At 55.9% G+C, this 23,009-nt stretch overlaps 1 protein-coding gene across 4 annotated transcripts; it reads left to right on the forward strand.

The window, feature by feature from the left end:
• The first annotated feature begins 1,625 nt into the window (after nucleotides 1-1,625).
• Nucleotides 1,626-9,394, forward strand: CD40 (CD40 molecule). Of its 4 annotated transcripts, XM_063121425.1 has the most exons (9): nucleotides 1,626-1,694; nucleotides 4,774-4,855; nucleotides 5,399-5,524; nucleotides 5,626-5,772; nucleotides 6,266-6,359; nucleotides 6,807-6,871; nucleotides 7,224-7,334; nucleotides 7,862-7,887; nucleotides 8,033-9,394. In XM_063121425.1, exons 1-9 carry the CDS (start codon nucleotides 1,632-1,634, stop codon nucleotides 8,162-8,164), a joined length of 846 nt encoding a protein of 281 aa, XP_062977495.1. In that variant the 5' UTR covers nucleotides 1,626-1,631; the 3' UTR covers nucleotides 8,165-9,394. The 4 variants fall into 4 exon arrangements, with proteins under 4 accessions (XP_062977495.1, XP_062977504.1, XP_062977519.1 ...); XM_063121434.1 differs by lacking the exon at nucleotides 6,266-6,359; XM_063121449.1 differs by lacking the exon at nucleotides 7,862-7,887 and having other exon boundaries at nucleotides 8,033-8,140.
• Nucleotides 9,395-23,009: the final 13,615 nt, after the last annotated feature.

Consider the following 23,009-nt stretch of genomic DNA (forward strand, 5'->3'; position numbering starts at 1 on the left):
CCAGCGCTCCATGCAGGGAAAGAACGGATTGGGCTGGTGGGGGCAGTAGGGAGATGCCTTAGAGTCATAGAATCGCACAGTTGGAAGGGGCCTCTAAGGCCATCGAGTCCAATCTCCTGCTCAATGCAGGAATCCACCCTAAAGCATCCCTGACAGAGGGTTGCCCAGCTGCTCTGCAGAGGCAGCAGCAGCCTGGGGAAGCCAAAGGAAGGCCTTGGATGCTGGTGGCTCTGAGGTCCCCAAGGCTTGGCCCTGGGGGAGATGGCCTAAGCCAGGTCCATGGGATCCCGCTGCCTCCCAAACTAGGCCAGGGGTGGGGCTCTGCCCATGGCAAAAGCAGGAACTGGGGGTTTCTCTCTCCCCCCCCCCCCGGGCCTGGCCCAGCCTGTGCCTTCTGAGGGAGAGGGCCTTCCTTTGTCACCATTGAAACCCTGAAGGAGGGTGGGTGCTGTGGCAGTGGCGGCAGTGGGGTGTGGGTGTGTGCTACCAACCTCCGTGGTGGTGTGGGACCCCAGTTTGGACCAAGCCCTGCTTTCCGGCCATGTCCCGGCTGGGCCTACTTTTTCTTGGGGGCAGGATGGCTCCAGGAGCCCCAGCTGGGGCACTTATTCCACGCATGCCCCCCCCCCCATCCCGGGCAGAAGAGAATGTGGGTGAGGTCCAGACAGACAAGAGGGTTCTGGTTCTTACAGACAGAACTCCCACAGAGGGGTGCAGCTAGGGATGGATCTTGCCCCGCTCCGCACAACATCCAGAGAGCAGCAGGTGCTGAGGGCAGCAGCGAACAGGCCCCGCGTCAGCCCCTGGGCCGCCTGGGCCTGTGGGGAGCCTCTGGGGCTGCAGCCGCTCACCGCCTCACCCTTTCTCATTCTTAACATTTTGGCCCTGGGGTAGCCGGGTGGGCGTGGACAGGGTTCCGGATGCTGCTTATTTATTATTTTTACTTTAGAAATAAAAGGTTACATCCAACGTTAGTCCTACTTCAAGTAGATCCATTGAAAGGAATGGGACTTAAGTTAGACGAACGTGGGATACATCCCATATTATCCTTTTGGGGAAGGAAATGGTGCTTCTTTCCAAGTACAGGTGTTTGGCCTCAGGGCAACAGAAGCAAACTTCGTTGTATTCCTGCAGTCATGTGGTTTAAGTGAGCGTAAAATGCAAAGAGGCAGGGGGGGGTCGGGGGCGAGGCGAGCAATGGCAGTTTCGCCCTTCATACCTGGCCGCCTCCAGCCCCCCTCCAGCCCCCTTCCCCTCCCCTCCCCTCAGAAGACCATGAAGTCCTGGGCCTAAAATGACCGAGTTGCCCCATCGCTCCCGGACTAGGCGCCGGGAACTCGGGCCTGGAGCCCTCCCGCGCCCCGCCTCAGACCCGGGGAGGGAAGGCGTGGCCGCTGGCGAGCGCCCCGAGGAGGCTTTCACCGGGGCACGGGAAGGCGCTCTGTCCACGCTCAGAGGCTCCCGCGATTTCCTCCCCGGGGAGCGGAGCCGTACCATGGGAAGCCGGCAGGCTCAGCCACGCCTGCTGCCCCGCGCTAAAGCCCTACGCTCCGCCTAGCCCCGCCCCGCCCCGCTTGGCGGTGGCGGGGCTTATAAGGCGAGCCGCCGTCGGGGCGGTGGCAGAAGCCGCGATGGAGACGCGGCTGTCCGGCTGGTGGTTGTCGTGGGGCGGCTGCGCGCTCCTCCTGCTCGCGGTGAGTTTTGCTTTCATTTCGGAGGGCGGAAGCCGAGCCCACCCCGTTCACAGCCACCGGGCGAGGCCTCCCCTGCGGGGCACCGAGCAAGAGGCTTGCTGCGGAGAGCCTCCCCCGCCATCCCCGGGCACCCAGGTCCGGAGCGCCCCCCCCCCGCGAAGGCCCCCTCTTCCCACCTGGCAGGCCCCGCTCTGCTCCCCCGCGCGTCCCGGGCTCTAGTTCCTCTTTGGGCGCTGGGAATCCCCGTCGAACCAAGCGCAGCCTTCCCTGCCCGCCTCCTCGGGTGGGCCGGCGGGCGGGCGAGCGCCGAGGACAGCTTGAAGGCGCGCAGCCAGTCCGCCTGGGGTGTCTTCGGAGCCCTGCCGGCTGGGGAGACGGGGCCTCCCTTGGGGAGCTGTTGCGGCTGCACCCAGAGCGGACTTGCGCTGATACCCAGCGCAGGGTGGCAGACATGACTTACGACGCCCTTTATACCCCCGCTTTCTGCCAAAAAACGGCACTCAAGGCGGCTTGCGATGACGATCCTCACGTCAAACCTGCCCGGCGGTAGCAAGGCTGAGATTCTGGCTGCCCCTAGTGGACATGCACACATGGGGCATAAGCCCCCCGCCCCGCCCCCCAGCAAGGAGGCCTCCTGAGTGTCTGCCCCTCTGGCTTCCCCGGCGAGGAGGCTCATTGGTCCGATGCCATTCCTTCCTCCAAGGCAGGCCAGCCGGGCTCCCAAGCATCATGGGCAGGGCCGGTCTCGCCTTCTTTGGCGCTCCTCCGGGAGTGTCAGCAGTCCTGGCCCTGAACTGCTCCCTCCGGGCCTCCAGAGACGGCGCTGCCTCAGTCTTGGCCCTTCGCTTCCTCGCGTGGGCTTCTGCCTCTCCCTCACCCGCCCTGCCTCCCGCCTGATCCCAGCTCAGGGTTCCAGTGCTGCTGCTCCTCACTCCCCATCCCCAGGGGTGCCGCCTCCCTTTTCCCCTCCCCTCCCCTCCCCCTGAACTCCAGATGCTCCCCAAGGAAGCTTGGCTCCTGTTTGGAGCCTCTGCCTTGCAGTTCTGGCCGTCTCAGTGGTGCTGTGGCCTGTGGGTGGGGCCCAGGCTTCCCCCCCTTCCCCCCCTTGCAACTTGTTTGGAAGACGAAAAATGTAGGGTGGTTGAGCACTCTGTGGAGCACAGCTCTGGCTGAAGTTCCAGCCACCCCACATCTTAATTGCCCCGAGTACCTCTGGGCTGGCCTGAGGCTTCTTCACTATGGGGAGATGAAGATGGTGGGAGGCTGAAATTGAGCCGCTCTGTAAAATCGAAAGAGAGAGGGAAGAAAGAAGCCCCTTCCAGCTCGTGCTTGGTAAGCTATTGGGGACATGGCTGTGGGGAGAAGAGAGAAATGGGGTGGGGCGGGGAATGGCTGGCACCTTGGCTGGGTTCTTGGGCAAGTGACTTGCCTTGGGCAAGTGACTTGTGCAGGGAACGCTTATCACATTTGCAGATGACACAAAATTGGGTGGGATAGCTAATACCCTGGAAGACAGAAACAAACTGCAAAGTGATCTTGATAGGCTGGAGTGCTGGGCTGAAAACAACAGGATGAAATTTAATAGGGATAAATGCCAAGTTCTACACCTTGGAAAAAGAAACCAAATGCAGTTACAAGATGGGGGACACTTGGCTCAGCAATTCTTCAAGCGAGAAGGATCTTGGAATTGTTGTAGATCACAAGCTGAATATGAGCCAACAAGTGCGATGTGGCTGCAAAAGAAGCAAATGCTATTTTGTGTTGTATTAATAGAAGTATAGCTTCCAAATCGCACGAGGTACTAGTTCCCCTCTATTTGGCCCTGGTGAATACTCATCTTGAGTATTCAGTTCTGGGCACCACACTTCCGGAAGGATGCAGACAAGCTGGAGCGTGTTCAGAGGAGGGCCATGAAGATGATCAGGGGTCTGGAAAGAAAGCCCTGTGAGGAGAGACTGAAAGAAGACATGAGAGCACTCTTCAAAGACTTGAAAGGTTGTCACACAGAGGAGGGCCAGGATCTCTTCTCGATCCTCCCAGAGTGCAGGACACGGAATCATGGGCTCAAGCTACAGGAAGCTGGATTCCCAGATTCCAGCCTGACATCAGAAAAAACTTCCTGACTTTTAGAGCAGTACGACAATGGAACCAATGACCTAGGGAGGCATTCAGGATGCAGCTGGACAGCCATCTGTCAGGAATGCTTTAAGGTGGATTCCTCCATTGAGCAGGGGGTTCGACTTAGAGGCACCTTCCAATTCTATGATTCTAATGCCAGCAGTTGACCTTCTGTGAAATGGGTGTTTTGTACTGGTTGGCACTCATTTTGTGACAGAATCCTCCTGCCCCCTTGGGCCTTGTCACATGGGCTGACTTCTGTGGTCCTGGCCTCTTAGAAAGCTGGTGAGGCACTGCAGGGATGGATGGAAGCATCCTGTGGCACTTGGGAAGACCCATCGTGGGTGGGTTGGGGACGCAGAGCTAGTCAGGGGGATGGGGAGACGCAAAAGCAAGGCACCGAAAGAGAGAGCTTTGAAGCTCTTAGTGGTCTATGGTTTTATATTATTATTATTATTATTATTATTATTATTAATAATAATAATAATAATAATATCATGATGATGCAGAGAAACATTCTTGGTCAGTTGTTCAATTTTTCCCAGTTATTTCCTGCAAGTTCTTTGGCAGCAGCAGCAGCCTCTGAGGCATTGCTGTGGCCTGCCACCCTCTGCTGTGGTTTGACATGTTCTGATCATTACCCTGGCTTTGCTTTGAAATGGGAGCCCGCCTTGGCCCCGAAGGCTGGGCTCAGACGGCTGCAGCAACCATGTCACGTTGTTCCTGGGAGGGATTCCGCAGCCTCAAAGCAAACTGTCTGGTGGTGAGATGGTGACAGATAACCGCCCTTTATCATCTCACTGCAACCACTTGCAAGGCCCTCACCGGCCGGCCCCCTGCACCTGCTCAGTGGCTTTGTGGTTTGTTTGGGGCTGTGAAGAACAGGAAGCAGAGGAGGAGGAGGAGGAGCGGGCCTGGGGTGAGCGCTCTGACTAATCCTGCACTCTTCCTCCTGTTGCAGTGCCTGGCTGTGGAGCACGGGCCAAAGTGTGGTGTGGACCAATACGAGCAGCACGAAAGGTGCTGCAAGAAATGCCCACCAGGTACGAAGCCTCATCTGCCAGATGGCTCCCGCTTCCCTGATCCATCCAACCCACCCGCTTGTGCCCGTGAGAGCGAGTGCCATCCCCACGCCCGCGTTTGAACAGCCCTAGCCGGGTTAGATGGCAAGCAGTGAAAGGAGATGGCCGTCTTCCTCTGCAAAGGCCGGTCTGGTTACTTCTACGGCAGGTGTCCTGTGCTTGCTGAAAGGAGCAGGCCGGTGGCTTCCATGCGTAGGCCAGCAGCTTGGCCATTCCCTCGGTGCGTGCAGGAGCTTCCTTTGGAATCTGGGGGAGTGTCTTGGATCTCTCACTTTTCAAACTCCTTTGATAAAGACGGGAATTTGTCTGAGAAGAGTCGTAGAAAGCCCCCCTCCCCACCCCAGGCAGAGTTTTCCTCCAGTGCTGCGCTTTCCTGCTCTGAACCTTTCAGCGCGTTTGGGGTGAAAGCTTCTTGTGTGCAATGTCTGTGGTCTGGGGGGGCACCCCGCTCACGCACTCCCCCAGCAGCACCCCGCCCCAGGTAACCCCACGTGTTTGTTGCAGGCCAGAAGGTGGAGACGGAGTGTTCTGGGGAGTCTGACACCGTTTGCCAGGACTGTGAGAGCGGCCGCTTCCAGGCCGGCTGGACGAAGGCGATGCAGTGCACGCCGCATGCCGACTGCCACCAGTGTAAGTGCTGGCCGAGGGCGGCCCCTCTGCCCGCTCGAGCGGCGCTTTTGCAGTTCTGTGCCCAGCCCCCTCCTGCCTGCGCCCGTCTCTCCCTCTTCCAGATGCCGGGTTGGTTGTTCACATGGGCGGGAATGCCCAGCGGAACGTCGTGTGCCGCTGCCGGAACGGGACCCATTGCTACGGCCAGGAGTGCGAAAGCTGCCAGCCCAACAGCGCCTGTGGGCCGGGCGAAGGGGTCCGACAGGAAGGTGGGTGGAGACAAACGCGTGGCTCCTCCTGCTGGTGGGGGTGGGCAGGGCAGAAAGTGGAACTGCAGCTGTTTGGGTCCTCAGTTCCCTGAAGCCCTGGCCATGCGGCTGAGGTCCCAAACAGCTGGAGTTGTATTTTCTGCCCATCCCTGCAGTAAGGCAACTGAGAATCTCAGTGTCTGGGCGACGTCTGTTTTAAGCTGGAGCTCTGGTATAATGGATTGGGCTGTGGGCATTACTCTGCATGTGCTCAGAGACAGACTTATTGTTACCAGCGCCCTCCCTATACCATTGCAGGGGTGGGTGGGAAAGGGGGGCCGCCGTTCAGCGCTTTCTGGCCAGTGGGACCCCTTCCCATGTCCCAGCACCCCTACAGAGGCATGGATGCGAGCAGGGAGGAGGTGCTGCCGTTGGTGCCTCTTGCCTGCGATCCAGCCTGCACCCTGGGCTGTGCCAGAGGGCCTAATGTATGATGCGCTGTCCCGTGTTCCAGCCAACCATGTGAATGACACTGTCTGTGTTGAATGTGCTGATGGCTTCTTCTCAAACGTCTCTTCTGCCACGGCTCGGTGCCAAGCATGGAGCAGGTACGAGAAGCACAGGACGGATCGCCTTGGTGGGCCGAGCTCTGACATGGGCAAGCCGTGAGGGTCAGGCCCAGCGCGACTCTCGCCCGCCTGGAAACCTGGCACTTCCCAGGGGGCTTTGCTGCTGCTGCTGCTGCTGCGTCGGCGGTGGCTGCGTCTCTCTGGCCTGGCTGGCCGGGCGGGGCTCGTGTGCAGAGGACAGCCGCAGGGCTCACCGCACAGGACGTGCACATGTGTCTCACTGAGCCCATGTGCCATTTTAAGAAAAGGCAGCTGGCAGGGAGGGACTGGCAGCCTGCTCATCTGGAACGTCATGGGGGAGGGTTTGCACCCAGCCGTGGCGTCGCTTCTCCGTTCCAAACTGTACCGTGGCGCTGAGGCTCTGCTCACGTGCTTGCATGACTTAACGGGCAGTTGCCCTCTAAGAGTTTATTTCTGTTTTTGCAGCTGTGAGGAAAAAAATCTTATCCAGAAGACAAAGGGGACACGGACATCGGATGTCTTTTGTAGTGGTACGTGAGTGGGGTGGGGGTGTTTGGGCAGGGGCAGCCGGAAGAGAACATTTCTTGGAGGGGGGAGGAACTCCCCTCTGAAGAGGCGTCTTCCACCTCGATTCTTTGGGTGTGACCGTGTCTCCGGCAGGCGGGGGGGGGCATGGGGGCCAGAGTGGGTTAGAGGTGTGGGGGAGGAAGGACTGCCCCTCTGGGCAGCTACCGTGCGCCCAAGAGATGAGCAGCTGTGCCCAGGGAGACGAGTGAAGAGGCCGGTGTTTCCGGGAGCCGGCTGGGCGTGACGAGGGGCTCCCGGTGCTTGGCCCTGTGATGCACATGGAGTGTGTGGCTCCTTCTCTGTCTCCGCCCACAGAAGAAGCCAGGAGGACCCACTCACTGGCCCTACTGCTGCTGCTGCTGCTCCCTCTTGCTGTGCTCGTGGTGGGCGCTGCTGTTTTTGCTCTCCGAAAGAGGAGAGACATGGGTGAGTCCCTGGGCGGCCTGTGGGACCTGGGCGTGGGGATCTCTGCAGCCCTTGTGGCGGGTGAGGGAGGGTCTTGTTCCCTGGCCTTTGGCCCTCGAAAGGGCCCCCTGCCCTGGTGCTGTCTTCTGTGCGACCCCTCCGTGCCACTGCAGCCCAGGGAAAAGCAGGACACTGTCACGGGAGAGGCGCTGCCCTCCTCTTGGCGATGGGCCAGTCTGGCCTGGGAGAAAATTCACCCCAGCCCAGCTAAGGCCGTTGGTCGGAACTGGAGCGGGAGCAGTGCTGCAGCTCTCTGGGCAGGGTGCGGCTCCCATGGGATCCAGCTTGCTGTGGTAACCCATTGGTGCCCCAGAGGAAGCAGGGCTCACAAACAGTCCCAATCCTTTGGGAGCTTCTCCCCTCCCCCCCCCCTGTGCCCGGTCCCTGCTGTGGCTCACAGCATAGGCATTGCCACGGAAACAGCGGGGTTCTCTTTAAACACTGGGTGGTGCTCCCTAGTCCTGATGCTTTCCCTTCCTTCTGCCTAGATCACCAGCATGTGCATCAGAACGAGGTACGTGGGGCTGGGGGTGGGCGGGCCCTCCCTGGGCTGAAGAGGAGGCTGTGAGCACAGGCCCCTCCCTGCGCGGTGGGCCTGCCCTGGGCCTCGCTTCCTCTGCCTCTCGCTCGTCCCTCCAGTGCCTCTTCCTCTCCTGCAGGACAAGCAGCCGGCTGAGGAGGACGACGAGGAGTGCTCTGCCTCGCCCATACAGGAGACGCTGCTGGGGGGGCAGCCGGTGGCCCAGGAAGACGGCAAGGACAGCCGCTTAGCCCAGCAGGAGCAGGTCTGACGCTTGCACAGACAACCAGGGGCCTCCTTCCACAGCCGCCAGAGCCTGCCTGCACCAGTTTCTACCGCTGAGGGACTCTGGACCCTTCCACGTGCACAGCTCCCCCTCTCCTCCAGGGCCGCCTCCAAAGTCTGCCACTCCCAGCGTGGGAGGCGGGCCCAAGGGTGGATTCCTGCACTGAGCAGGGGGCTGGACTCGATGGCCTTGTAGGCCCCTTCCAACTCTGCGATTCTAGGATTCTAGGATTCTAAGGCTGGGTGGACAGAGTGGCCCTAAATGCCATAGAAGGAACAGAGGGGGGGGGGGGGCGGCATTTGTGCCCTGCTGGGTCCTCTCCTCCTCCTGGGGGTCGCAGGCAGCATCTTAGCAGCAGGCCCTGCTGGGCACTCTGACCCGTTCACACGACCACCACAGCTTAAACAAGCCACAGGGCGCGTCCCTCTTGTCGCCTGGTGCCACGGCTTGTTTGAGGGGGAAACAACTCTCAAATAACCCATTGAGATGAGCAACAGATGCAGCCAGGAAGGGCTTCCTGAAGTAGCATGAGGATGAAGAGGCTTCCTCGGTTCCCTGGTGGTCCTAAGATCTCTGTCCAGCAAGTGGCTTTTGTGCTGCAGGTGACTGTAGGTCTGTCTCCGTGTCCATCAATCTGTGCCTGGGCTGAGCTTCGCAGCCGGGTCCCTGATCCTTGGTCTGGAGTTAGTAGAAGATTCGCCAGGCAGTTCCATGCTGTTCCTTCCTCCTGGGGGGGTGGAGGGATGGGAGGCAGAGGAGAGTCCTGCCACTGACGACTCAAAAGGAGAGCACTGAAGCTAGGTGCCACCGCAGGCACCTCTGGGCCAATGTCCCCTCGCCCACAGGGTCACTCTGAGGCCTCCAGGAAGCCCACATGCAGGTCAGGAAGGGGGCCAAGACCCCCCTCATTTTTATTTCCCTAGCAACTGGTGCTTTTGCAGTATTCTGGAGCTTCCGTGGTGCCTCCTGGCCTTTAAAGCCTTTGATAGTCTCCCCCCACCCTGCCCCCATCATCAAATCTGTCTAACCCCCTGAAAACGGACGTTTGCTATAGATCTTATGTAGTCGTGTAAGAGTGCAAGGGATAACCTGCCTGCCTAATGTGAAAACTGGGGCAACTATTACAGGTTAGAACCAACATTTGGCCATGTTCATGTCCTTGGCTGCATTTCTGTGTTGTGTTTTGAATAAATATATATTTTTTATTTTTGTTAACTTTTGTTCCTTTCATGGGTGATGCTGACTAACTACTCTGCCCTCCCTCCCCTGGTGAATGCGCAGGAGGGGCCCCCTCGGATGGGGGGGGGAAGATGCCTTTGCCTGGAAGGTGCCCCGGATGCGCCTACTCGCCTCACAGCCCAGTGGTAGGTGGGGGTGCTGCGGTGCTCCTTTGCCCTGCCTGCAGCCCCTGCAGCCTTCCCCACCCCTGGCTGTCCCCCCGAGAGCTTGGCCAGCTATTCCCATCATCCCCAGCCGCTGTGGCCGATGCTGGCTATACCTCTGGCGGCTGCGCCGAGCTGGCCGGGCAGGGGGCGGGGCGCCCTTGTCCATCCCAGGGGCTCCGCTCGTCCAGCGTCCGAGGGGAAGCAAGGGGCTGCGGGGCGGAGACCCTGCTGGGCCTGCCGCGTCTCCGGGGGTGGGGTGGGGGCTACCACGAACCCTGGCGGGAACGCAGCTGCTGCCCGCCAGTGTCAGCAAGACTGGGGGAGGGGGGAGCGGGGTCTGACGCAGCCGAAGGCCCCTCCGAGGAGGGCGGCGAGCGGGGACAAGTGGGCCTTCCCCGCCGCAGTTGGCAGCCAGGCGAGCGTGCCCCGGCGCTCTCTGGGGCAGGCGGGCGGGCGGGGCCGAGGGACGGGTCGGCGCGCTGCTCTGCCCGGGAGCCAGCGGGGGCCTCGGCGCCGCGCTCGCGTCCGCTCTTCCGTCCCCGCTCCCCGCCGCGCGGGCGGCGTCCAGAGCGAGCAGAGCCGCCCGGCAATCCCGACGTGCCGGGCGTTTCCCGTGTGCCTCGCGCGGGCTACGGCCGGCTTGGCCCGCCAGATGGCGCTCCTGCCACGCGCGAGCGGCTGGCGGAGGCGGGACGTGGCGGAGGCGGACGGGGGAAGAGGAGCGGGGCCGGCTTTCTTTCAGCACCACAACCAGCTCGTGGCCGCTGGAAGAGCAAGGGGGGGGCGCGCGCGGATGCACGGCCGCTGGCCGCGAGCACCCCGGGCGCTCCCGTGTTTTAGGGCTCCACTTTTGTGCGCCCCCCCCCCCCCGCATCCTTTGACCGGCTGACAAACGAGCCCAACAGTGCCCGGCTTCAGGGGTGCCAATGAAACGTCAAGTGGGCCCCGATCCGTGGCACGCAGCAGCAGGCGTCCCCTGCATGAAGGCCAGGGCTTCTAGGGGCGCCCCTGGGCGTATGTGTGGCGGCAGTTTGGGGGCTGAGCCTGCAGCTGCCTCAGAGCGCCTCTGGGCCCCACCCTTGAGCGGCCCAGAAAGGGAACGAGAGGTGCGGATCCATAGCCCTCCTTCTGGGGTAAAAATCTAGATTGGATCCTGTGAAGGTCCCGCCCCCACCCTGCTTAAAAGGAAAGCGCCAGCATCTTGACAGGGCAGCTCCTACGGGACAGGCGGGGCGTGGGTCCAGCCAGCTGTACCAGTTACAACCCTTCTGCACAATCTTCAAGGGCAGCCCCACGTACCACACCTTACAGCAATCCAATTGGGGAGGTTATCAGAGAAGGGCCACTGCAGCCAAGAATGGTCAGAGCTGGTAAAAGGCGCTCCTCACAACCATCTGTATTTGTAATGTATTTAAATTATTTGTATAGTTCTCAAATGTTATAAATTCTCCAAAGCTTAAAGGAAAAAACTGGGATATATGTGAAACTGCCTTTTTTTTTTTTTTAAGGAAAATCTGCAGACAGCCCCCTGCCCTGCTTCTCTACTCCTAGCTCACACTGGCATGGAGGAGAAGCGTCCCTAATCCTTGTAAGCCTCTTGGGTAACTGCTTAGGTGGGCTGAGTCCGAAGCAGAGCAGGAGAGAAATGACATTTCGTGCAAATAACCACGGTACGGCTGGGACCGAAAGGGTCCTGTGGACATGCACCCAGCGCTGCCCCGGTTCTATGGGTAGTAGAGGCCACACCGGCTGCAAAGGGGGCCTCAATGGCAGCTGATCCTCAGAGAGGCTTCCTTCCTCCATGGTCCGAAAGGGAGAGTTTGGCCACGGAGGCATGAGGGGGTGGGGGTGGGCAGCTGGTGCTGGGCCTGCTACTCTCTTGCTTCCCCGTGGATCCGGCCGTGGGAGGGATTGCTGAGGCGCTACAGCTGAGCCCCACGGAGGGCCTTTGAAACCAGGGGGTAGACAGTGGAGCAGCCTTGCAAAGGCCCAGAACGTGCAAAGGTGCACAGCAGGGGCTTTTTTAAAGGCTTCTGTGGCCAAGGAGCTCCCAACTTGGGAATGGCCCAGAAGCCACGAGGGTGGAAGCCTCATTGTGGCCCTTCACGCACACGCACACACAGACCTCAGGGAGCTTCCCATGTTAGCTGAGGAACAAGGGGCTTTGGCAGTGAGGTTCCCATTCTGCCACACACTAATCTGCCAGCGAGTGAGCGAGGCAGAGCCGGCGTCTCGCCCACCAGGTATCCTGACACGGAGCAGGGCCTGGCTCCCAGCCTTTCTTCTGCACGTGATGCTGCCATGGTGGCGTTCCTTCTCACCCAGGGGATGCCAGTCAAACGCCCACTGCAGCCCCTAGGCCTGGGCTCCTGGCCCTTTCATGGTCCAGAGGCTGGACATTTTGAGGGGGTGCCGTTCCAAGCGGGTTGAATCCAGCAGGGCGGGCCCCGGCCAGTGTGCACTCCGTGGCTCCACACTCTCCATAGCAGCACATCTGATTTGATGGGCATCCCTAGGACCCCTTTCGCAAGTCCCACCCATGTGGGAGGAGCCTATGGGGTTGGGGAGGCAGCTGGGCCTCCTGTGGCTGGGAGAGCCACGGCTGGGGTAGAGCTGCTCTCGCCGCCCTCTCTCCCTCTGCTCAGGACCTTGGCTGGCCTAGCTGGCAGGCTGTGCACCTGCCCTGCCCAGCTGCTCCTTCCCCAATAAAATCCTGTAAGGACCCTAGCAATGTAGTGGCCAGGTGCTGTGCTGGCTGGGGAGCAGTGGGCAGCAGCATCCTATTTTTCTGGGCTCCTAGCCCACCTGCCCTTCCCTGGGACTCTGCCCCAATGCTTTCCCCCCACTGATCGTGCAGGATCCTGGCTTGAGGCAAGGGTGGGCTCTGCCAGCCCTTTGTTGTGTCTTCGTTACACTTGGAGGGGTTTTACATGATTGGTTCCTAGTCCATAGCACCCCCCCCCCCAGCCTAGGCCCTTCTCTCTCCCTCCCTCCCTCCGCTTGCCCGTTGATGGTGCAGCTCTGCCCACGTGCCCAGCAACCTCCAGCCTGCCAGGAAGGCCGCTGCATTTGCTGTGGGCAGACTGACATCTTGGCAGTCAGGCCCCTCCCTGCTTCTCTCTCTTTTGCCCTGACAATGGGGACAATTATGTGCCATTATTCGGCCCAGCATGGTGACAAAAAGCTGGGATTTAAACCTTAATTATGCTCACAGGGTACGCGAGCGGTACAGGCAGCAGCTCCCTCGCTCTAGACTCTAGGCCGCGGAGGAGTAGAGGCAGCCCCTGTACAGACCAAGACCCCTTCCCCAACTGGGCCTCTCAGACCCCCCCCCCCCCAAGAGATCACCAGTAGTCCCTAATTAGTAGCGAGTCCAGCTGGAGCTTGGCTGAATGGCAGGTCCCTGATCATAGCCCTTCTGTGGACCAAAGAGGCCTTCAGAGGCCCCTGCCTGCCAGGGACCAGCCACGGCTCCCTCCCTCCCACAAGATGGATGCACATGAAGAATTGTGGTTGCAGCTTGGTCCGTGGCACGGAGTCCCCACCATCCACCAAGCTTTCTTCAGCTGCTTCGAGGAGAAACACTTTTATTGCTCACCAATTTTTCAGAACTGTACGGGATCTCCAGGTGATGAAGTCTTCAGTTTGTAGCTCTCCTGTGTTTTCCCACCACTTCTTTCTTCTTTTTTTCCTACTGGAAAAAAAATCTGTTGAAGAATCAAAGATGAAATTGTTCCATGATGCCTTCTGACTGGTAGCTCTATTACTCTTCCAGCTCGCTGGCTCTCAGTCGGTCTCCCCACCCCACCCCCTTATCCGTGTGTTACTGTAAACGTGTTGAAGAGGTGTCAGCAGTGTCTGTCGGTGCTGCGCTGCGACACGCTCCTTTCTTGTCCCCCCACACCCAAGTGTCTCTGGCCATCAGATGGCCTGTTCCTTGCCTCCTTACAGGCGCCAATGCCAAGGGCTTGCTGGAAAAGGAGAGACCCAAAGAAGTCCCAGGGCTGCTCTTTTCAGAGGGTCACTCAGCCAGCTCTGAGTAGACTTCCAGCCACTTCCACAGCTTGTATCTTACCGCTGCAGCAGCAGCAGCAACAACAACAACAACAACAATAACAAGAATAGAATAGTTGAGCTGGAAGGGGCCTCTAAGGCTATCGAATCCAAAACCCTGCTCAATGCAGGAATCCTCCTCAAAGCATCCCTGACAAGACAGCTGTCCAGCTGCTTCTTGAAAGCCTCTAGGGTGGGAGAGCCCACCACCTCCCTAGGTCATTGGTTCCATTGTCATACTGCTCTTACAGTCAGGAAATTTTTCCTGATGTCCAACTGGAATCTGGCTTCCTGTAACTTGAGCCCATTAGTCCGTGTCCTGCACACTGAGATGATCAAGAAGAGCTCCTGGCCCTCTTCTGTGTGATAACCTTTCAGGTATTTGAAGAGTGTAATCTCCCCTCAATCTTCTCTTCTCCAGGCTAAACATGCCCAGTTCTTTCAGTCTCTCTTCATAGGGCTTTGTTTCCAGACCCCTGATCATCCTGGTTGCCCTCCTCTGAACACGCTCCAGCTTGCTGTGTCCTTCTTGAATTGTGGAGCCCAGAACTGGACGCAATACTCTAGATGAGGCCTAACCAGGGCCGAATAGAGAGGAACCAGGACCTCACGTGATTTGGAAGCTATACTTCTATTAATGCAGCCCAAAATAGCATTTGCCTTTCTTGCAGCCACATCGCACTGTTGGATCATATTCAGCTTGTGATCTACAACAATTCCAAGATCCTTCTCGTTTGTAGTACTGCTGAGCCAAGTATTCCCCATCTTGTAACTGTGCCTTTGGTTTCAATTCCTAAATGTAGAACTTGGCATTTATCCCTATTAAATTTCATTCTGTTGTTTTCAGCCCAGCACTCCAGCCTATCAAGATGTCTTTGAAGTTTCTTTCTGTCTTCCAGGGTATTAGCTATCCCACCCAATTTTGTGACATCTGAAAATTTGATCAGCGTTCCCTGCACCTCCTCGTCCAAATCATTAATAAAAATGTTGAAGAGCACTGGGCCCAGGACTGAGCCCTGCGGTACCCCACTCGTTGCCTCTCCCCAGTTTGAGAAGGTTCCATTGATAAGTACTCTTTGAGGCCAATTCTGTAGCCAACCGTGAATCCACATAATAGTTGTTCCATCTCTAGCCCACTTTTAGCTAGTTTGTTAATCAGAATATCATGGGGCACTTTGTCAAAAGCTTTGCTGAAGTCAAGATATATGACGTCCACAGCATTCCCACAGTCCACAAGGGAGGTTATCCAATCAAAAAATGAGATCAAATTAGTCTGACAGGATTTGTTCTTGACAAATCCATGTTGGCTTCTAGTAATCACTGCATTGATTTCAAGGTGCTCCAAAAAATCCCCAGCGATGGATGTCCGACTAACTGGTCCCCAGGTTCCTCCTTTTTGCCCTTTTTGAAGATAGGGACAACGTTGGCCCTCCTCGTCACCTGTCTTCCATGATTTTGCAAAAATAGACAGTGGTTCTGAGAGTTCTTCTGGCAGCTCCTTCATTACTCTAGGATGCAGTTCATTGGGCCCTGGAGATTTGAACTAGTTCAGAGAAATTAGGTGTTCCTTGACCATTTGTTTATCAAACTCGAGCTGCAATCCTGTCCCTTCAGCTTGTTGTTAATATTTGCCTGGGCGGGGTGGAGGGGACATAGATTCGCTTTTGGGAGAAGACTGAGCCAAAGTCGGAACTGAGCACTTTCGCCTTTTCTTTGTCATCTGTTATCAATTTGCCATCCTCAGTGAGTAGTTGAACCACCATTTTGTTCCTCTATCTTTTACTATGCACATACCTGAAGAAAACTTTTCTGTTGCTTTTATCAGCTCTTGCTAGCTTCAGCTCATTCTGAGCTTTAGCCTTCCTGATGCCATTTCGGCACTTCTGTGCCACCTGTCTGTACCCTTCTTTTGTAGCCTGGCCTTCCTTCCACTTCCTATATGTATCCTTTTTTGTTTTCAGCTCATCTCTAAGCTTTTTGTGGAGCCACATTGGTTTCTTCTGTTGTCTTCTATCTTTTTTCCTTGTTGGAATTGTTTGTAATTGTGCCTTTAGAAGTCCCTTTTTTAGAAACTCCCACCCATCTTGGACTCCTTTTCTTATTAGGGTCCCTTGCCATGGGACCCTACTTATCATTGTTCTGAGTTTATTAAAATCAGTGTTCCTAAAATACAGAGCTTGCGTATGGCTCCACTCAGCTTTTGCTTTCTTTAAAACCAAGATCAGAGAGCTTCAGCTATTGGGCGGTATAAAATGCAATAAATAAATAAATAAATAAATAAATAAATAAATAAATAAATATCTCTGGTATGATGTGGTCATTTTCCCCCAGAGTTCCCACAACTGCCACTTTATCCACTAAGGCCATAGCTAGACCTAAGGTTTATCCCTGGATCGTCCAGGGGTCAAACCTGTTCATCTAGGTGACACACAGGGGATCCAGTGCTCAAGCAGGGGCGAACCCTGGATGATCCCAGGATAAACCTTCGGTCTAGCTGTGGCCTCAGTCATCCCTATTGGTCAGTACCAAGTTAAGGATAGCTGATCCTCTAGTTCCTTCCTCCACTTTCTGTAGGAGAAAGTTATCAGTCACACATGTCAGGAATTTCTTGGAAGGGCCACTTTTGGCAGTATTTGTCTCCCAACAGATATTGGGGTAATTGAAGTCCCCCATGATTATTACATCAGACTTCCTTGAAACACTGGCAATTTGTTTCTCAAAAGTTTCATCCTCTTCTTCTCCTTGATTGGGTGGTCAGTAGTAGACTCTGACTATCATGCTCCTTTTATTCCTTGCCCCATTTATTTTAATCCAGATGCTCTCGATGGGGCTCCCAGGCTCATCCTCCTGTATTTCTGTGCAGGGATAAGTATTTTTAACATATAGTGTAACTCCGCCTTCCTTTCTATTTCCTCTGTTCTTTTTGAACAAGTTATATCCTTCAATTGCTATATTCCAGTCACAGGAGTCATCCCACCAAGTATACCTATGAAGTTGTATTTGCCTTCATGTATTAAGAGTTCAAGTTCGTTCTGTTTGTTTCCCATTCTCTGGGCATTAGTGTATAGACATTAAAGACCATGTGCCTTATAGTCTGGCTTCATTCCTACATTATTGTGAAGACTATTTTGGGGCGCTATTAGAGCTGTTCTCTCTAATATGGTGCATGAACCTTCATCCAATGTTGCCTCCAAATTTACGTCTCCCTTCCTCGTAGGATTCAGTTTAAAGCTGTTGCACGCCCCACGCCCACGCCTGTAATTCTTCTTCTGCAGGCTGTCCTCCAGTCTCATCCTCCAGTAGCTGAAAGCAGTTGCTTAACTCTAATGGTTCCACGGGTGCAGAATGCCTGTTAGTTCTTCTGCTCCTAACTATCACTCTTTTCCAGGGAGCTTCCTCTTCGTTGGCTTCCCTCACCTCCGCATTCTCCACTTCTGCTTCAGCTGGCTGTTGCTCTTCCGTCTCCTGTGCTCCTCTTCTCTGTTTTCTCTGTTGCAGTTCTCCTTTGTCTCCTTTTATTCCTTGGGAGGGTAGGACGCTTGCTTCTCAAGCGCTCTTGACTTTTTCTTCCAACAGTGCATCCAGCTTGCACGTGTTGCACGTGTCGTGTACGCTATGTTGATCTCAGGCAAGAAAACAAACCTTGCACACACGTTGCAGATCACTCACCATCACTGGAGAACCCTTTCCGTCCTTAAGAGGTGCCAGTCAGACCTGGATCCCTCGCTAACAGCCCATTTCCCTCGCCAAAGGCACCGTCTGGATGGGTTGTTCGTTTTGCATCTTCAGCCCTACGTGTGGGGCACAGTGGATGGCCGGGACTGTGGCAGGATGTGGCCAAATAAAAATTCTCCCATGGAGTCTTATGCATGTCTACTCAGAACAAGTAAGTACCATTGAGTTCAATGGGGCTTACTCCCAGATTTATTTACCTCATCTCTCATTCTCTCTTACTGTCAATAATGTTACACTTACTCCAGTCAAGGAAGCTCGTAGCCTTGGCTTTATATTTGATTCCTCGCTCTCCTTTATTCCTCATATTGAGGCAGTAGCTAAATCCTGTCGTTTTTTCCTGTATAATATTGCCAGGATTCGATCATTTCTGTCTGTCTCTTCTGCCAAGATGCTTGTTCATGCACTGGTTATTTCTCGGTTGGACTACTGCAACCTTCTTCTCACTGGCCTTCCTTCTTCTCACATCAGTCCGTTGGTCTCGGTCCACCACTCTGCCGCTAAGATCATCTTCTTGGCTCGCCGCTCTGACCATGTCACTCCACTTCTGAAATCTCTTCATTGGCTTCCAATTCACTTCAGAATCCAATATAAACTTCTCCTGTTAACCTTCAAAGCTTTTCACGGTCTAGCTCCTTCCTATCTCTCCTCTCTCATCTCACACTATTGCCCCGCTCGTGCTCTTCGCTCCTCTGATGCCATGTTTCTCGCCTGCCCAGAAGGGTCTCTACTTCCCTTGCTCGGCTTCATCCATTTTCTTCTGCTGCCCCTTACGCCTGGAACGCTCTGCCAGAACATCTGAGATCATAGAATCATAGAATCATAGAATAGCAGAGTTGGAAGGGGCCTACAAGGCCATCGAGATCCACAAGCTCAATCGCAGCTTTTAAAGCTCAGCTAAAAACTTTTCTTTTTCCTAAAGCTTTTAATACCTGATGTTGTTTGGACTCTATACTGTTAGTTTACCCTACCCTGTGCCTGTTTACCCTACCCAGTGCCTGTTTGCATTCTCTTCCCCTCCTTATTGCTTTACTATGATTTTATTAGATTGTAAGCCTATGCGGCAGGGTCTTGCTATGTACTGTTTTACTCTGTACAGCACCATGTACATTGATGGTGCTATATAAATAAATAAATAAATAAATAAATAAATAAATAAATAATAATATATCCTGCCTTTTTTCCTCCAAGGAACCTAAGGTGGCTTACATGGCCCTGTTCCTCTCCATTTTATCTCACAACAACAACCCTGTGAGGTAGGTTGGGCTGAGAGTCTGTGACTGGCCCAAAGTCACCCAATGAGCTTCCAGGGCCACGTGGGGACTAGAACCCAGATCTCCCAGCCCAACACTCTAACCACTGTGCCACAGATGAGCGAGATCCCCCTCCCAACCCTAACTGGGGAAGAATTGCCTTGCCTTTTCCCATGTGACTTGACTCACTTGCTTGAGCCACCTGATTTGTTTTGCTAAAACTATTCCGGAGGCAAGCAACTCCCTCCCACCCTCAGACATGGGAGGCGGGAGGAAGCTTCAGGGGAGGGGCTGAGTGAGACCCAACCCAACCCCCCCCCCCCGTTTCATTCCAGCCTTGGATTCTGTATTGGAGCTGCAACAGCCTGGCCAGTTTGCCCTGAAAGAGAAGGCGGTGGTGGCAACAGCAGTGGCAGCAGCATAAGGAGCATCCTTGAGCTGAAGCGAGGAGAGCCCACCAAGCCCCGTCCCCGTTGGTGGAGAGCATCTGGGGACAGGACAGGGGCAGGGCCGCGTTGCCCACTGGCTCTGGCGTGTCAGGCATGTGGCGTCTCATTAGTGCATCTGTCCCCTGAAGCGGGGAGGGCGTGCGCTGAGGCCTAATTGAATGTAACTAATTATTCACTCAGCAAATGCTCTGTTTAAATGGGATTGTGAGGGACAGAATTACTCATTCCGAGAAGGGGAAAGACAGAGCGAAAACAAAGAGAGGGGGTTTGCGGCATGGTGGCTCCCGTGCTCCCCGGAATACCAATTACCGGATAAAGTGATTGGATAAATCTTTGCGGAGTGAACGCGGAGTGTACCAGTCACTTACTTCTGTCCGGCTGTTATTAGGAAGCAATGAAAAATTATTCCCTCTGCAGCTTTGCTCCGCGCGGCTGTGCGGCCCTTCTCGCTCCCCCTCCCCACTTGGTTCCAGTGTCCTCCCAGTCCAAGGCCTGGAGAGCAGGGCTTCCAGGGGGGCGGGGGCAGGTGCTACCCACCGGGCTTCCCAGTGGGTACCCACTGGCCTGACTGTGTTCTGGGAAGACGTTGCTGCACCGAGCGGGGGGTTGGACTTGATGGTCTTATAGGCCCCGTCCAACTCTACTATTCTATGATTCTACTGTATTTCTATTTTATAGGGTGACCATATGAAAAGGAGGACAGGGCTTCTGTATCTTTAACAGTAATGTAGAAAAGGGAATTTCAGCAGGTGTCAATTGAAGAGGGTGAAATTCCCTCTTCATCACAACAGTTAAATCTGCAGAAGCCCTGCCTTCTTTTGTATCTGGCCACTCTATTATAGCTAGTGTAGCTTTAACTGTTGTGATGGAGAGGGAATTTCGCCCTCTTCAATTGACACCTGCTGAAATTCCCTTTTCTACATTACTGTTAAAGATACAGGAGCCCTGTCTTCCTTTTCATATGGTCACCCTATATTTTATTTATTTCATTTCTAATCCTCCCGAGAACTAATGTTCTCTGGGCGGATTACAAACAGGCGCTTTGAGAGCCGCCAGGAGCCCTTTCCCCACACGGCCCCTTTAGCGCCCCCAAATCCCAGCCAGGCCAGTCGCGCCTCAGACAGGCTCTGCCTTGGGGTGTATTTCTCCAGGTGGGGAAACTCACCTCGCGATCAAAGGGCCGTGGGCATCCATTCCCTCTTTTCTTACATCACAGGTAATCTGCAGAGACAGAAAAGACGGAAGCAGCAGTGGAAGAACCGGGGGTGGGGGGTGGGTTGCGAGTCGAAGGCCTGCCCTCCGCGCCTCCCCCCTGCACAACGCCATGAACGAGGCAGGGTGATGCTCCTCCTGTGCTCCCTTCTGAGCGCCGGGGTCTCCTCTCGGCTGAGCCGGGTCTGGGGCTTCGCTTCACTAGGGCATTTTATACCAAACCAGCTGGGTTCAGGTGGGGGCGGGTGGTAGTTGAGGGTTGTTGATTTTAATGCTTCCCCCCCCCTGAGGTTTTTAAGATTTGCGGGGGGATTTAAAGTTTTTATTTTCTTTTAGTAATGGTGCAGTGCTGCTGGTGTGTCCGGAGAAGGCCGTAGCAGACACACGCTTCGCCCACAACACCGTCAGCGCCCAGGGGACGAGGGGCGCATCGGGGCTTGGACTCTGGGTGCTCCCGGGATGCAAGCGAGCTCCTGTCCGTCTGCTTCCCCTTTGACGGCCCCATAACCAGAAGCAGTGGTTGTGGGGCTGTCGTGAGACCTTGGCTGGGCGGCTGCTCCTTTGGGCCACGCGCCTCTTCATAGAGCTGATGCAATGGGGGTGGCAAAGGGAAGGGGTCAAGGGAAGGGGTGCGAGGCTCTGGGGCCGGCTGCACCTCGGTCCTCCACAGCGGGAATGGCCCGGAGGGGGCTGCTGCTGCTGCCCTGCGAGGGAGGGGGCCTCTTCCCGGCCCCTCTTCAAGGAGACTGGGTGTTTCTTAAAGCGGATGCTTCCGTCCATGCGTAGCACCCGCTTGCAGGCTCCACGCCTGGGAAGGGGCTTGGACTCGATGGCCTTGTAGGCCCCTTCCAACTCTGCTATTCTATGATTCCATGAAGGCAGTCCCTTTCCTGCTGTCTAGGTCAGCCCAGCCTCCAGGCAGTGCTGGCACAGGAAGCCCCAGCGACCCTGGAAGGGTGAGAGCCCCTGCTCCTGCCCCTGCCCCTGCCCCGCAAGGCTCCCTGCCTGAGGGCAGTCAAGGGCAGGAGGCAGCGATAGAAGGGGAGGCCGCACACGTGGACAGGCCCAAGGGTGGAGCAAGCACACAGCACCACGGCAGGTCAGCTGTCTGTCTGGCCCCTGGCCTACCTGGCAAGATGAGCCCTGTGACCGGCGCCCCCTCCTGGCATTGCGCTGCCGAGAAATTGGGCCCTGCTCATGGATCACCTCGGCACACACTGCTGACCCAGGAGGAAGGGACGGGCCTCTCCCTCGCCCCTTGGCCTCTCCAGCCCCAGTCTCGGTGTCACTTCCCATGGCCACGTGGCCTCTCCTCTCTGGCGAATGTCTCAAGGGACGTTCTGTGGCCTGATCCCTTTTCTCTCAGAGCAGGCCAGGCGCCATGTGGGCCTGAAGCTTGGACAGTGCCAGTGGCCAGCCTGCCGGCTTTCTCCTGCACAACCTGGGGAGCTCTCAGAAGGCCTGGCTGGGGGAGGGGCTTGGAGGAGGAAACCGGGGCCTTTCGCGTGGGGAGGTGATGATTCAACACCCCTTCTGTTAAGCCTAGGAACCTGTTCCAAAGTAGGGATGTCCACCTGCTTCCCTTGGGACGTCTTGTCCATCCTCCTCCTCCTTTAAGAACTCCATAAGTGGCAGATATCCATGGCAGGAGAGCCTTTGCTTGCTGTTTTCTGCCAGTGGGAGCTACGAAAGATGGGGGAATCCTGCAAGAGAAGCAGCCACCCTGACCAGCTGGGGCCTGCTGCAGGCAGGGGCCTTTTGGGTCCGTGCCTGCAGCCATTTCTGAGAGTTGCTTCGCCACTCGTGTGTAAGAGAGCAGCAAGTGCAGAGGCTCCTTGGTAGGCACATGGGAAGCCGCCTCGTACAGCGTCACACCCCTGCCCCCCACCCCATCTCGCCCGGACTTGTCCACACTGATTGGCAGCCGTGGCTCCCCAGGCTTCTAAGCAGAATTCTTTCCTAGCCCCCCACCCTGGAGGTGCTGCCAGCCAGGGTTTGAGCCAGGGCCCTTCTGCCTGCCAAGTATGTGCTCTACAAATGAACTGGGTTCTCTCCTAAAAGGGGAGAGGGGGATTGGGCAGCTGGCAACCAAATCCAGGTTAAAACAAAATCTGAATTAAAACATAACATAAACCCAAATAAGTTAAATGCAGAACAATAAATGATATAGACAACACCAAAGCCATTAAAACCCTCGGCAAGGAGTTCCACAGGCTGGGAGCAGCCACCGAATAACCCTCTCTAGCGTTGCCATGAAGCGTGCCTCGATGGTGGCAGGACTGAGAGAAGCCGTCACCTGCAGGAGCATCTCTTCCTATTCCAACCTCAGAGAAGGGAGAGGCAGGCAGGCAGGCAGGCAAAGACCCCCTTCGGCCCCTGTCCCAGCTGACCGGCTCCTGCTGTCTATCACAGGCCTTTCTGCCATTGATGGCCCGGTGAGACAGATGCTGGTGAGCTATTTTTCATATTGTTTTTTATGCTTTTGTTAATGCTTTGCTGTTTTACTTTTTAACCACCTTGGTAGGATTTTATCTTGAAAGGTGGGATGTAAATAATAATTGTAATAACCTGCCTAATAGCATACGTCACCTGCCCGTGTCTTAAGATCTTCCGGGCCGTGGGCCCCCATCCGAAGAGGGCCTCTCTGCAATGAGGAGGGCCAGGGCCTTCTCTGCAGTAGCACCTGCAATCCTGCCAGAGTGCCAGAGATTTAATTTCGGTTTGCTTGTTAAACTGCTGTAGTTTT

Source organism: Elgaria multicarinata, chromosome 1, assembly GCF_023053635.1.
Source record: "Elgaria multicarinata webbii isolate HBS135686 ecotype San Diego chromosome 1, rElgMul1.1.pri, whole genome shotgun sequence".
NCBI classification, from domain to species: Eukaryota; Metazoa; Chordata; class Lepidosauria; order Squamata; family Anguidae; genus Elgaria; species Elgaria multicarinata.

Bases quoted from the DNA above. Each gene is read 5' to 3' on its own strand.
- CD40 (XM_063121425.1), top strand. From the start codon at position 1,632: ATGGAGACGCGGCTGTCCGGCTGGTGGTTGTCGTGGGGCGGCTGCGCG. The intron at 1,695-4,773 runs GTGAGTTTTGCT...CTCCTGTTGCAG, and splicing joins GCGCGCTCCTCCTGCTCGCG to TGCCTGGCTGTGGAGCACGG. The intron at 5,525-5,625 runs GTAAGTGCTGGC...TCCCTCTTCCAG, and splicing joins GCATGCCGACTGCCACCAGT to ATGCCGGGTTGGTTGTTCAC.